We start from the raw sequence: 14,376 nt of genomic DNA, 5'->3' as shown, positions 1-14,376 counted from the left end.
GACATTTCAGATACCAAATCTCATGATGTCTATGACTGGGGAGAATCTGTAACACCTCCTTGGGTTTGTAGACACAGTTTTCCTCCGCTGTCCCACATGCTGCCTCCTTGCTCCAGTTCCTTTCAATGGGATTCATCTCCAAACCTGTCACAGGGCCATTTGTCTCTCTTCTTCCTATGACCCCCTCTAAGCTGATGCCCTCACATCACTCAGCCATTCAACCCATTGCTTTTCCTGTTTTGTGAGTCTGGCATGTGGCCACAAATGTGTGACAGGCAGGAGCCAGCTTGCTGCAGCCGTAGCCTGAGCCACCCAGGAGGCAGGCTCAGCAGAGCACTGACCCTGAGCCAAGCTGACAAAAGGAAAGGACTCTTTACACTCATGGCCAGTGAGTGTTGGACACTGAATGTGATCACATGGCTTCATTTGTCTCAAAGCAAGGGCAGAGCTTGTTCACATCTGCCTTCAAGGGGCAACATGGGTCTAACTCGTGCCTTTTCTTGTCTCCAGTTTCCTCTTACCATTTGCAACTTCCATGGTCAGGAATACAGGGAATGGGAGATGTGATAATATCCTATTGTTTTCTTTCTTAAAACCTTTAAGAAGGACTGGAAAGGAATCAGTGTCTCAGAGCATACAGCATCCAGTCAGGCGGCAGTGCCCTGAGAGACGTGGACATTAAGTATTTCTGATGCTTACAACAACCAGATCTTGGAGAGCTTCCTGAGAGGAGCTTTGCAATAAGCAAGGAGCTGTTCCTTACCTTGAGAGACCACAGAGTCTGGAGGCCAATGCAAAACTCCAGCATTTCATCATCTGAGAAGAGAGAAGAGACTGATCAGGCTTTAGATTATGTAATACTGCCTCATTAAAGAAAGTGTGTTTCTCCTATAAAAGGATATGAAATACAAGAACATCTGATTCATAAATTTTTATGGTTATGGTCTCTTCAGTACAAAGCAGATAACAAATAACAAGGAAAAGGATGAGTTAAACACATGAACATTAACAAGCAGATGGTAACAGTGACAATAATAAATCAGCACTCTTCTGCCACTCACTGATGAGCCTTTAAAGGAGCTATTTAGGCACAGTCCTGAAGATGGTCAAAATGAACTTTGCAGCTGATAAGAGAAGGAAACCATGATTATCATGACTACTGTGAGGGAAATTTGAGAGGGTTTATGTGACTGTTTAAAACTTAATATGAGATATCAGAAGGGGCTTGTGAGATCCCATAAAACTTACTCTGGGCTGTGTAAGGGAAGGGCCAAAGGCAGGAGAAGGCAAGCATCGGGGTGAATCAGGAGAGAACAAGCATGGAAAAATGGAGAGGAGAGGGGATAAGGGGGCCAGTCACATGCAAGCAGGCTGTTGGTCAGTTCACTTGTCTGACCAAAGCCTGCACCTAATGGCTGCAATCTATCCAATCTTACTGAATAATTTTATTAAGTTTTTTTTTTCCCCCGTGTAACTTGTCTATCCTGCTTGTAACTGCTGCAAGTCTTCAGTGTCAGCAAACATGGAAGATGCATGGGGTTAAAGGGCAAATAGCTCCAGATGTCAGCAACTTGAGGGACTGGCAAGAGAGGTGCCTGGAACTGAAGGGACTATAGGCCCAGGGCTCACAGGTGTGTGCCAGCAACTGGAGAAGGGGACATAGCTCACGGGTGACAACACCAGTGTGCAAGAGAAATCTGGGTGCCAGTAACGGGGGAAGGGAGCACGGGCTGTAGGGCTTTTACACTTGGGTGCCAGCAACTGGAGGGATTGTGATGTGTGCTGCAAGGCCTGAGTTCCAGTAACTGGAGGGGAGTATAGGTCACAGAACTTGTGGGTCTTGGTGACAGCACTGGAGAGCTCAGCATGCAAGAGCTCTGGGTACCAGCTCTGGCTGGGGTCACCAGGGCCTTAGGTTTGTAAGCCAGCAACTGAAGAGGAGAGGGCATGCTTGTGAGAGGTCTTAGAGTCACCGATTTGGACTTCCATGGCAGCTAAGGAGGAATTCCCAGGTTCTGGAGTCTTCAGGAATCAGCAGCAGCTTGTAATGTCATTAACACTTCCCATGTCTCCTGGAGGCCTGCTTGCCCTGTAACCAGTGGCTGTAATTTATAATTTATTCATAATCACATATGTGAGAGCACTGTGTGCACAGGGAGATGTAAGACACAGGTGTAGCAATTCTGCTCCTAGGCAGCCATTTCCACATCCCAACAAAATGGGTAGTAGCTATGTGGTAAACTCACCTGTGCTGGTACTAGCACAGATTCCCCATGAAGGGCAAGAACAAGCAGAGTGGAAACCAGGAAAGAAGAGCAAGCCAGAGTGTGTAAGAGGAGGAAGCTCTTTCTAGATGACTTAGAATGTGGGAAGAATGTACATGAAGAGAGGGAGCAAGGGAGGCCTTGGAAGATGAACAGGACTCATTGAAGATGGGGAAACAGATTAAAGCAAAGAAGGTAAAGCTGGAAGACTAATAGGGAGAAAGAACAGGCGGGGGGAAAGACAACCAGGTTGTTTTCAGCATATGCACAGCTTGATGTAAATGCAGAACATGCAGCTTTTCTGCTGTTTTCTGAGCCTGCCTCAGTGTCTGTGGACTTGTCTCCTATGGCTCCTTCCTTCAAAGGGTCCTGCTTCAGGACACTGAAGGAGACTCAGCACTCTGGGGCTACCTGGTTCTTTCAGGGTGCTCCCTGCAGCAGAGGCAGAGGAGCACACAGAGAAACACTCTAGGAAATAAGCTGTACCCTTTGGTACTTTCTCAGATGACTTCCAGCCAGCCAGAGATACAAGTGCCCATTTCATAGGAGAACATAAGGCACCAGGGGATTAATCAAGCCATCTGCAGAATTTTATGAAAGGTCCATTTTAGAATTGAAATGAGGATTTTTCACATCCTTTGTTAAGACGGAAAAACCATCTAATTTCTCTCCACTTTCAATGTCTTCTGTCTTCTCTGTACTCTTCCTATGCCCTTTGCCTTTGGTTACATTGAGGGCATTCACTGTGTATGGTGATGTTGGCCTGCAGCGGAGGTGGCCACATCACCAACCTTCCACCATGTTCTGCTTTTTCCAAAGGTCCTTTAAATGCCCTTGGCAGGGCAAGAGGGACACAGGAGAAACAAGGGAGAGGAGGGGCTGGCTCTCTCACCTACAACCAGTGCTGAACACAGCACTGTCTCCTGGCCAAATTGCAATTCCATATGTTCTACTCGGCCAACAACGCTGGGGATGGGAAGAGAGAGGTCTCCACAGTCCATGGCAGACACTTCTTCCAGCCTGTGGGACACAAGAGGTGTTATTGCCTCAAGCGGAGGAAGAGGAGGAAAACCAGGACTTCTCACTGATGGCAGTTCCTCATAGTCTCATTGGGAACAGGCCCACAAGAGGGGGAACCCCTTCCATGCAGTATGTCTGGAGGCAGATTCAGCAAGCAAAACCTCACCACCAGCCACCAGCTGGGCAGCTTTCCCTTGCAGTACACACAGACAGAATGACACAGCTCTGCCTCAGAGTCTGGGGTCTGCACACAGCTTTGCCAGTGCTCTAATGCCTTGCCCTGCAGCCCACCCTCTGCCTCTTCTCCTGAACAGCCATGTGCACATGCAAAACTGCCAGTAATTATCACTGGGGCTGGCAATCCAGAGAGTCTGGGTTCTTGCCATAGGTTTTCTTTTAGCCATCCCTTCTTTTATACTGTGCAAAGACTTACCCCAGCTGGTTTAAACACTTCTTGGAGATGAGGTTTGGTAGACACCCAGTGTTAACAGTCGCTTTCAATACCTGACCTTGGCACTAGAAAAAACAACAACAGAAAATTACTGTAAGCTCACAATCAGCTTATTCACTCCTCCAACAGTGTGACTTGGTCTTTCTGAGCAACATAGCCAAAGATGTGGTGTTTCAGGCAGTAGTCAGAAGGCAGGAGGTTCATCCCAGACAATGGTGGTTTCCCCAGTGCTCTGCAAGCCTCTCTCAAACACTTCTTTTTGAATTTGTCTTCTTTCATGTGTATTTGATTGCCCAGACACTTACTTGTTTTTAGTGACTTTGTAGTATTCCAGTCAAGAGATGATTAGACAATTTGTTCGTAAAACCCACATGGACTTTGTTAGCAGAGCAATAAGTGATATGACAAAAGCTTGTAAAGGAATACAAGCATGTGCTACAGTTTTTCTGGGTTTCATCTCTCCATTTCTTCTGGTGTTGCAGGGAACAATGTCCCAGGGCCACACATTTGTTCTCAGTAGAAAAGCTGCCAGAGGGAGAAGTCTGAGGGAGAAACAGGAGCACCCAGGACAAACACACCTGAGATGAGCTTGAATTTAAGGCAGTTCCTGAGATAACTGACAAATCCATGTGACTCCTGAATCCAAGACACAACCTAATCAAGAGATGACTATTTTGTGTAGGGCTTACATCATGTTTCTATATAGCTCTCTAAGGATACAAGACATGATACTACAATAGTCACAGCTGGTGTCATTTAGCAAAGAGGGAGACTGTGCCCTGTGCCCAAGTCACCTGTGCATGATTTTACTGGAATAGTTCCCAGTGCCTTGCTCACTTCATTTCTTTACCCCTTTGAACATAAAAGGGAAAAGGAGATGTGGTTGCCATCTGTTTTCTGTCCCCTCTGCAGAGAGGTCCTTAATGGCAGGCCAGAGGTGATGAAGTAACAGCAGGTTACGTTTATTTTGGGGGTCTGAAAACATAGGGTTGTCAAGGACATCGATAAGAATTAGGCTCAGGGAAAAAAAAAAAAAAAAAAAGGAGGAACAGGACTTAGTAAAGGAACTGCAAAAATATGGAGTAGCTGTCATATACAAAATACATCTTTCCTCTACCTAGGGTGCCTAATCATACCTATTCCTGATGGCCTAATTCTTCAAGGCTCTGTCCACTATTACCGCAGGCCTGCGTCCTAGGGTATATCACCGTGTCCCGCAGCCATGGGGAGGAGGAGGAGAGAAGATCCAGCAGGCAGGAATTGTGCAGTAAAATTGATTTATTTAATTATTTTACAAACTCTTTTATAGACTTTTTTCTTCATAGTCTAATTGGACAAAGGACCAGCCACCCCTTGGGGGTGATTGGCTAAAATCCTAAAACGTCCATTGTCAAAATATTTTTCTACTATACCATAAACAAGATTTTTCAAGGTTGCAGGTGGCTTGGTTGTTTACATTCTCTGCTACCTCTTCTGTGAGAGAGAAAAGTCTCTCACGGACTTAAAAAATAGCAAGAAAATCCTTGCTAGCAGCATTTTTGTATCTACACACCACCATCCAAAAAAAACCCCACCAAAAAAACCCCACCCACAAAATTTTCTTTTTGGGAGACTTATTGTCTTCCTACGATCATTTGTGGTTTTCCTGTGATTCCTTCTCTTCCATCCACTATGGCACTTTGTGACATGAACCACTCAGAAGCAGCAACAGACCTGCCACTGCTTCTCTGCTCTTATACTCATTCCTGACAAGTTTAAATGCTTGAACACCTTAAGCAGATCAGCGCGGCAATGAGGGGCTCAGTGCAGCACCAGCAGGGTCAAGAAAAATGTCTCAATTTTATGATTTCTTAACTAAGTCTGTTTATGATTATTAATCATCACAGAGAGCTACATCCAATATTTCCAAGATTTCATTTTCAAAAATGTGCTATCTGTGAGTAGTTATAAAGACAGAGAAGAAAACAACTCCTGTGGGAAATACTGGAATGCTGCAGACACAATACCAACAGGGTCCCTTTCAGCCTAAACCATGTTGGGATTCTATGCCAAACCCCCCCCCCCCCCTTCTGATTTTGGAGCTCTGCAGTGTCTGTGCTGCCTGGTCCTCCCTGACACATCAGCCCTGCCTGAAAGGGCTGTGGCCAGACTAAGCAGAGAGGCAAGATAAAGCACAGAGTGCAGGTGCATGCCAAACATCTGCCTCCACATCCTCTCTACTCAGAAACACGACCTGGAGCGTGGCTAGCAATGGCAAAGGAATCACTTGGGAGCAGGCAGACTCGAGATGCATGAGCTGCTGTCATAATAAGCCTAAGCTGTATCACTAGGCAGATTATTGAATTTTGTTTCAGAGCAGGCTGGGAAATCTGCAAGTTAGAGACTTGATAGGATATAACAGGACAGTGATTATTCTGTAGAAAACAACATTTAATCTCATTCAGTGTAAACAGCCCTATGCCACTAACCATTTCCCTTGAGAATTCACCAGGAGCCTGAAGAAAGTCCTTGGTCCAGCATACCACAAATACAGTGCAGGCAGCTCATAAGCACTGCAAGGCTTCTTGGACTAGAAAGACTTTTCATCACTTTACCCACTCTCATCTCTGGTCCAGAATTTTCAGTCTGTTACTACCAGTCAGCATTATTCTTTTATCTAAATGTCAATTATGGGGATTTCCAAGAAGGAGGGGAAGGGGAATCAGTAAGGATCACCATTTATAAAGAGCTGTGTTTTCTGAAATGATGTCAGTTCTGAAGTCAAGAAGCTGCTTTAGCAAACGAAAGGCTGATCAATTCCAGGTTGCTTTGGCATAGAAGAAAAGTGGCCTTTGATAGTAGTGAAATCTTTCAATATCTATTTCTAAGTCAACAAGAGACAAGCCCCACCACAAAAAATAACAGCTTGATTTTATGTTGCAGATGCCAGTCATGACTAGCTTTCCAAAGTGCTTTTCAAAAACTGTCACAAAAAGGGGCAATTCTGCTGAAGTACCATCTGGGCAGCCCACCTAAGCAAATTAATGAGTGAGTGACTGCAGTACAACTATTACAGACTAGATCTGTCTGTGATCTCTGAGATTTAAAAAGGCCTTAGGCATAGGGCAACCAAGACCTGTTAGAGTGAAAACAATTACTGCCTGAATCTCCCTGTATCACTGAAGTCTACATATATTTGGCTTTATTCTTTAGTCAAGTTCAGTTACAAGTCAGGTGATGCATTTGTTACCACTTTGAGATTTTCAGCATACTTGTCTGTGTGTAAATGGTAGATTAGCTTTTCTCAGGAGTCAGGGGAAAAAAGACTCCTCTGGGGCTGTGCTCCTTTTCTAATCAAAACTGCACCATAATCAAGCAGATCTCCAAAAGGTACCAGCTCACCTCTCTGGTTCCAATGAACTGGCAGCCTGAGTCTTGTTTGCTGCCACAGATCTGTTACTGACAGGAGAGGCTTTTTGAAGTTCACAAATGCAAACATCAAAAGCAGCAAGACAAAAAGAAGGAGAGGAGAGCTTCCCTTCCTTCAATGTAAGAAGATCAAATGTAACAAACAGTGACTGGCTCCTAAGAAGAGCAGAAAAAGAGAGAAATGCCTGTGCAGAATTCAGGGAGCGTTACGTGCAGCGTTAGACCTATTTCCTTGCTTGCAATGCTCATTAACCTTCCTCTGTGAGGGAAAATAAAACGTGGGTGACAGCTGGGGTTCAGTCCATTGGAAACACAAAAGGGAATGACCAGTGGACTGTAACGCTGACTTAGCTACTGCCCCTGGGATACAATACCTGTACATGCCTGTCCTTGTTCAGTGTGCATGCCTGGCAAAAACCCCACCCTTTATCACTGAATTTCCTCTTGCAGAACAATAAGGAGAGGTCATTAAAGAAAAAGAAACACCTTCCTTTGCTCAAAACCAGGCTCCAAGTAATTGGAGAAATTACACTGAGAGCCATTCATCCTACCAGTCTGTCCCCAAGTGTGGTTATGTTAACCCAGCTATATTAAAGTCTAAAACACAGGGTAAGCAATGGCTAACTGCAGCAGTAAAGGCTGCAAAACAAACCTGAGAGTGGCTTTGCTTGGTACTCAGAAAGCTGATCTAAGCCTTTCAGAAGCTTGCTACCAGGCTGTATTCATATGATAATTTATTGTGCCAAATGAATTTTCAAAGGTATATATGTTTTTCTTGGAAGTGTAGCCTTTACACTCTGATATGGGAGATGTTCTTTAGGACAGGTAACTGAACTAAAACCAGCTTTAAAATGGGTTTTGTACAACAGGTCTGTATCTTGGTGAGTCTCATATCTGCATATTACTGTGAAGCTCTGACCATCTTTCATGGGCCACCGCTTTTGGATGTGCTTTCTCTAACTGCAGGGGCTAGCGAGTAGTGTGCTCTGCTGTATAGGAGGGTAGAAGAAGAAAAGGGAGCTAAAAATACTGCTTCCATCAAGAGACACAGCTGTGCTAATTTGGAGCACACTTTCTGAGGAGGTCCTGTGACACCTGAGAGAATCAGACTAGACTGGAGCTAGTTAAGTGTAAATCAACTAGAGGCACCTGTCTTCAAGTGATAAGGAGACATTCCTTGCTTCTATAGGCAATTATAAAATACCTCATATCGTGGGAAAGCTGGCCTTCAAAGGAAGGAGATGTGATTAAGGTAATTTATCTTCAAATATGGGCAACTAGAAAGCATGTAGCAGAAAGGCTTTCCTCTGGCTTTTGGAAAACCTGCACCCAAACTCTAAGAGAGGCCATGCATGAAATCTCTTCTCTTTGGCTGGAAAGCTGGCTTTGCAATTTATAACTCAGCATGGCCCTTGGGAGGGGCACAGCTGGAACTCTGAGCACTTGCCATCACTGTGAAATCAGCAGCACCGTGTCATTGCCTTACCTGGCACTGTATTAGCAGGGCTGAAGTCTCTTTTCTCCTGTCCTCTCCCTTTTCCATCTTTTCATCCTGGTCTTTTGCCAGCGGAGATTGAACCCGTGCAGACTGACCCCTGGCCTCGCCCCGCAGCTTGTTCAGGTTGCCTTCCAAGAGGCGCCGCTGGACCACGCTATGAGGCTGCTGTCTCCATCACAAAGAAAGAGAAATCCCGGCTAAGTATGGAGCTAAGGACAAGGACATTTGCCAGCTCAGGGATGCACGTTGCAAATGCTTGACCCAACTGATCATCCTGATGAAAGACGTGCTTATCCAAAACAATTTTCTTTAAATCACAAGATTTTTTTCTGTAGCCGCTAATTTGGTGTTAAAGTGTTGGGATGTCTGTGACAGGCAGGTCTCTGGGATGCAATTATTGGAGGAGAAGAACATGCCTGATGCACGCTTTCCCCACTCATATCTGTTCCTTCAGCTGAACATGCACTGGAGCATCTCATCCCTGTTCAGGTACTGCAATACACTGCCTGCTGGGCGTGCTGGCATCCCACCAGGCACATTCACACTTTCTAATGTGGGAGGGCAGGAGGAATGCAGCGTGTGTGTGATGTACATGTGGGCAAGAAGGCAGGACTGCAGATGTTTCAGGTGTACGAGCAATTATTTGTAGTGAAGCAGGAAGCTCCCCCTGAAGAGGAAACTAAAACAAGCTTTTAATGTTTCTTGGAGTCCATCTCTGCTCCCCACCATCAGATGCTCTAGCTTTTGCCCAATATTGATCCATCCAGTCCCTGCACAGCTACTGAATCAACAGTGGGCAACACCAATGAAACAGGTGTCTGTTGGAGGTAGCTTTGTCCTTTCTCCATGTGCTCAGCCCCATGGCCCTTCTGCAGGAGAGCAGCTGGTCTGAGCTGGCCATGACACTCCCAATAACAGCTGCCTATTTGAAGAAAGGCAAATAATCTAAAGGGGTTAATGTGCTACAGCTTAAACTGTTGTTTTTATCTTTCTTTAAAAAAAACCAGAAAAAATTAAAAGTCATCTCCCAGGTGGTGCAGCAGTTTGATGCAGGATCTTGTCAATGGGCAGGCCAAACACCTGAGCTAGACCAGACCTGCCAATGAGCTGAGCTGCATTAACCCCACAGGTTACTTGTGTTTTGGACTTGCTTCATGCATGGCCAAAGAGCTGAGGCCAAGGAAGTGTGCAAACTGCAGTTTGAAGCACCCTGACTTGTCAGATTTGCCCAATGGTTGGAGCAGGACAGCTGTCACTGGCTCTTTGGTCACACTCAGCATTGCTCTTTGCAAGATGCCAAGTCCCTCATGCCTTTTGTTTCCTGCCACTCAAGGGGTGGGAGATCATTCACGTGCTGCATGAGAAACACTGCAGCAGTTGAAAAAGTGGGGTAAAAATATCCCTCTGCTCCTGGTCTTTTCCCAGCCTACTGTGCCGGCCCACAGCACAGCTGGTCGTTGTACTTAGCTCCATAAATACTCTGAGCACAGTGCCAGTTTGACTGCCAGCTAACATCTGGGCCATGGGAAAAGGGCAGGGAACAAACAGCAGGTCTCCAAATTCCCATCCTCCCTCCTGCCTCTCACCATCTGGCATGCAAAGGACCTTTCCCTATCCCTGCAACCTTTCCCACAGAACGAGCGGGCCCTTTGCAGCAGCCACCTCTGTCCCCTTCTTGTCACTCAGGCTGGGAAGAGGCCAAGTGCTGGTGGGGGTTAGCTGAGCTTTGGGATTTTGGAGGCATCTGATTCAATAGCAGACTCCTAGGGCCCTGCCTATCTTCTCTCTCACCAGTGAAACAGAAGTGGAGACTGTTGTCGCTCTTGGACTGGTTAGAAACCATTAGATTTAGAGGATGGTGAGGGAGGATGTTGTGGGTGTTGTGGGAGCTAGAAAGGATGCCCTCTCAGGGCACTTAGAGGGATCAAAGAAGATTCCCAGTGCAACTTAGGGAAGGTTCAGGTTCTCCAATGTGAAATCTCCAGGCCTTGCTACGATTAGTGACATTGTATGAGCTGGGGATCTTGATTTTTTGGAGGTGGGAAGCCAGATCTTCAGCCCTTCTTGATACTTCCAGAATATTTTAGCCCATTTAGCATTTTCTATTTTGCCATTAAAAAAACCCCAAAACTGATCGTGCTTTTTGTTGCAAAGCTGGAAACATGATGTCTCCACGGAAATGTGTAATTACTCACTATTGGAGACATGATGGGCCCATCAAATCCTAGGCACTGCTGGATGCATTGCATAAGCTGAATGCACACCCAGAATACACAGAAAAGAGTGGCAAAAAGTAACAGCCCGTGACTGTAAAAGAAAGCAGGTATTTTGTTTCAAATTATATGGGGCCTTGCTCTAATTTTAGGACATGGAGCTGCCACAGCTGAAGTCTCTGGCACTGTCAATGGAGACCTTTTTTTGGGGAATTAATTAAACTTTCCTCCCAGTGTAAGTGCTATAGGAGTCTGGGCTGTTTTACTCTCTCCAAATCAAACTCTCTAGCACTTCCTACTGCTGCTTCATTTTCAGTACCTTCCTGGTTTGTATTCCTGTCCTCCAAGAGGGAGCCAGATCAATTTGGGAAACAGAAGTGGGGTTTTCACAGGGCTGGAGAAGTGCCTAGATAAGTAAGCCAAGAGCATATTTTGGACTCTGATTTGCAGCCCCCAAAACATCACAGCAGTATCACAGTGGCCCTTTGAGTTGCAGGAATTGCTGAATCCCTCTGGGAAATCTAAGTTCTGGTTCTTCTTTTGCTCCAAGTTAAAGCAGAAACTGATGTTCACACTTGACCCCAGGAATGGCACTATGTGTGTGAACTTTGCACAGGGGCCACACTTTATTTGGTGCCCTCTAACACCAGAGCAAACTGTCCATGTCAGAAAAAAACCTGTCATGCTTTATTCACTGCTCCCTAGGTCCACGGTAAAAATGTTTCAGACATTCTGCTGTGGACCAAACATGAAGTTTGCAGTGGGTTGCAGTGACCAAGCGCTGCCTGCACACCAGGAATTCTGCCTGGAATGGTTAATTCCACCAGGAGAGAGCTGCTTGTGGCAAGTGATTTGGACAAGGACTGTCTTGTTCAAGGAGCCCCTTGGGGCTTCAGGGTGCCAGTTGTCGCTTTGAGGCACGGTGTGACAGGAGTCAATCCCAAAGCAAAGCTGGTAGACAGGTTTCTCCCGGCCTTTGCGGCTGGGGTCAGTGGACGCGCACCGAGAGACTCAGAAGTGGCTCCTCTCCATACCCTGCCGAGGGACGGGCCCAGGGTGATGCCGGGCTGTGCTCCTGAGGCGAGTTTGAGCTGCAGTGCTGCAGGCCCCGAGGGCCGGCAGCGGCCTGCCCGTGCTGCCAGCCTGAGCGGAGCTCTCCGCTGTGGCCAGAGCTCCTTCCCCGCGGGAGGAGAGTCCCTGCTCCTGGCTAGGACAGCTCTGACATGACGCCCCTCTCGCACTCCAGCCGTGACTGTGGCAGGGTCGGAGGGACACTGCACACCCGTCCCTGCTGACAGCCATGAGTGCGGCTGCAGAACGTGAGGTGGCAGCTCAGGGTGACTTGGAGGAGCCGCCCTTGGCCCTGCCGAGCCAGGGGCTGCCGAGGCAGCTGAGGCAGCTGCGGGGAGGGTGGCGGGAGCAGCAGGGTGTGCCAGCACGGGAACGTGGCGCTGACCCCTCCTCTGTGCAGGGCAGAGCCGCTGCACCCCAAGGTTCCAGCAAGGAGGATCAGCTCCCATTCAGTGCCAGGGACCTGCCGGTCCCACACGCGTGTGGCCCTGTGCCACTGTGTGCCTCGGGAGCTGGGAAATGTCAGAGGCACACACGAGAGAGCATCTGTGGTGTTGCTGCAATTGTCTGAGGATCCAGAGGGAAGCACAGACTGCAGGGAGGGGCAAGATCTTTTATGACCCCCACTGCCACAGATGGAACAAGTGCCCCCATCACAACCAGACCTCAGCCCTCTTTTGGGAAAATGGTTTAGACCTCCACATCCTTGAATAGTTTACAGTGGAGAGAAGTTGGATTGCAAAACTACCAGAGCAAGGAGAATATGTGTGCAGTTGAGCCGGCAATAGATCCTGTGGGAATCTGCTTCCAGCCTTGGGGAAGCCCTTCCAGACCACAGACTGCCAAGGCTCCTGGAACAGACCTCCCTCCGTGATGCTTCCTGCTCCACGTCACCACAAGGAGATGCCCACAGGCCTCGCTCCCGTGCCTCTTCCCCAAAGGAGTCACCCACAAGTGCCAGGCACTGCATCTGCCTGTGTGCCTGGATAGAAGTCCTGCCCTTTGCTTGCCCCTCCACAAACCCAGAGAGTGGGGGGAGAGAGAAAATTGCAAAAAGGTGACAAGGTCAAACATAAGTCTCTCACAGTGTCATGAATTGTACTTCCCTCCCTGCTGAGTCCTGCTCCTGAGGAGCTGGACTTTGAGCTGGATCATGCAGAAATACATGGGGCCTTTTCGAGATGTCCCACATGGAAACTTATATGTCACATGAACATATGTTGCTACTGGGTGAATGGAAGTTTGGATTTTGGATCGTCCTTCCAGTCCATGTCTGCCTGCCTCTGCAAGGAGTTTGGCTCCTATGGGGAAGCATGAGAAGATGGATGCAAGCAAATGAGTGATTAATTCTTTCCCCTCACCCTGACCTGCTCCTAGATGATCCTGAAGGAAAGTTTCATTTTTGCTGAACCTATGATCCTTTCACAAAGCCTGACAGCAGCTCCCAGCTGGAATGAAGGCTATTAGGAGGACTCCCTCCCACACGGGGTCCCACTGGACTCACCAGATCCTTGGAGGTGCCAAGCCTTGTCAAGCCATCCAGGGGCAGCAGATCAGCAGAGTCCTTGTGCACAAACTGGGTGGCCTGTTTGAGGCGCCTCTTCTGTTGCAGAATAGCTTTGTTCCTCAGCTCCGTCTCACACTCCTGTCGCTCCAGGTCGGGAGATCCCTCGCTCTGCTTTTCTTCCTGGTCTCCTTGCCCCAGTGGCAGGGGGCAGCTCTTCCTTGTGCTCATGGTGAAGATTCAGACAGAACAGGTCCTTCTCGGTATGCTGGGGTGCTCCCTGAACTCGTCTCCTGGTGTTTGCCCTCTGGAAGCTGACTCAGTCTCTGATCTCCTTTCCCTTTCCCTTCCCCACGGCTCTCCTCTTCTTTTCTCTGCCTTTCCTCCTGCTCTCTTAGTTATAACTCACGCATCTCTGAAGAGTCTCCGTGCCCGTTTCTCCCTCTGTCCTCTCCACTCCTCCGTGTCCCTCTGCTCCCGCCTCTTCCTCTCCCTCACTTCTCCTACCCTGACTGCAGCTTTGCCTGCTCCGGTCCGTGGGTCCCTGTCGTAATAGAAAAAGCCCCGCGTCAGAACCCGCTTTCCATAAATCACGGCAGAGCCGGCAGGATGCTCCGGCTGGAAAAATCCAGCAGCAGAAGGATGGCCCCGCTGCTGGGGGCTGGCCTTACCTCGGCGGGCTGCGCGCACGCAGCGCGCGTGTCTGTGTGTGTGTCTATGTGTCTGTGTGTGTCTGTGTGTGTCTGTGTGTCTGTGTGTGTGTCTGTGTGTGTGTCTGTGTGTGTCTATGAGTCTGTGTGTGTGTCTGTGTGTCTGTGTGTGTGTCTGTGTGTCTGTGTGTGTGCGCCCGCCTGTCCCCGGCTCCACCGGGACACGCTGCATCTCCCGGCGGCAGCCTGCGCGCTCCCGCGCCCCTGCCAGGGGGCTTTGACGCATCTCCGTGCCTC

General features: G+C 48.0%; 1 protein-coding gene across 3 annotated transcripts in view; it reads right to left on the bottom strand.

Annotated features, from left to right (window-relative positions):
* NRIP2 (nuclear receptor interacting protein 2) overlaps window positions 1-14,376 on the bottom strand; it is a 20,405-nt gene extending 6,029 nt beyond the window's left edge. The window contains exons 1-6 of one of the 3 annotated variants that reach the window (XM_032098893.1): window positions 14,101-14,375; window positions 13,430-13,973; window positions 8,630-8,806; window positions 3,718-3,800; window positions 3,157-3,284; window positions 764-816 (exon numbers count right to left, since the gene is read on the bottom strand). In XM_032098893.1, the coding sequence (XP_031954784.1) occupies window positions 764-816; window positions 3,157-3,284; window positions 3,718-3,800; window positions 8,630-8,806; window positions 13,430-13,660 (672 nt within the window). In that variant the 5' untranslated portion in view covers window positions 13,661-13,973; window positions 14,101-14,375. Of the gene's footprint in view, window positions 1-763; window positions 817-3,156; window positions 3,285-3,717; window positions 3,801-8,629; window positions 8,807-13,429 lie in introns of all 3 variants that reach the window. The other 2 variants (XR_004238149.1, XM_032098892.1) reach the window with 2 other exon arrangements.

This window comes from Corvus moneduloides, chromosome 2 (genome assembly GCF_009650955.1).
Source record: "Corvus moneduloides isolate bCorMon1 chromosome 2, bCorMon1.pri, whole genome shotgun sequence".
Classification (NCBI taxonomy): domain Eukaryota; kingdom Metazoa; phylum Chordata; class Aves; order Passeriformes; family Corvidae; genus Corvus; species Corvus moneduloides.
Note: the sequence above shows the minus strand (reverse complement) of the source record. Positions and strands in the feature narration are given on the sequence as shown.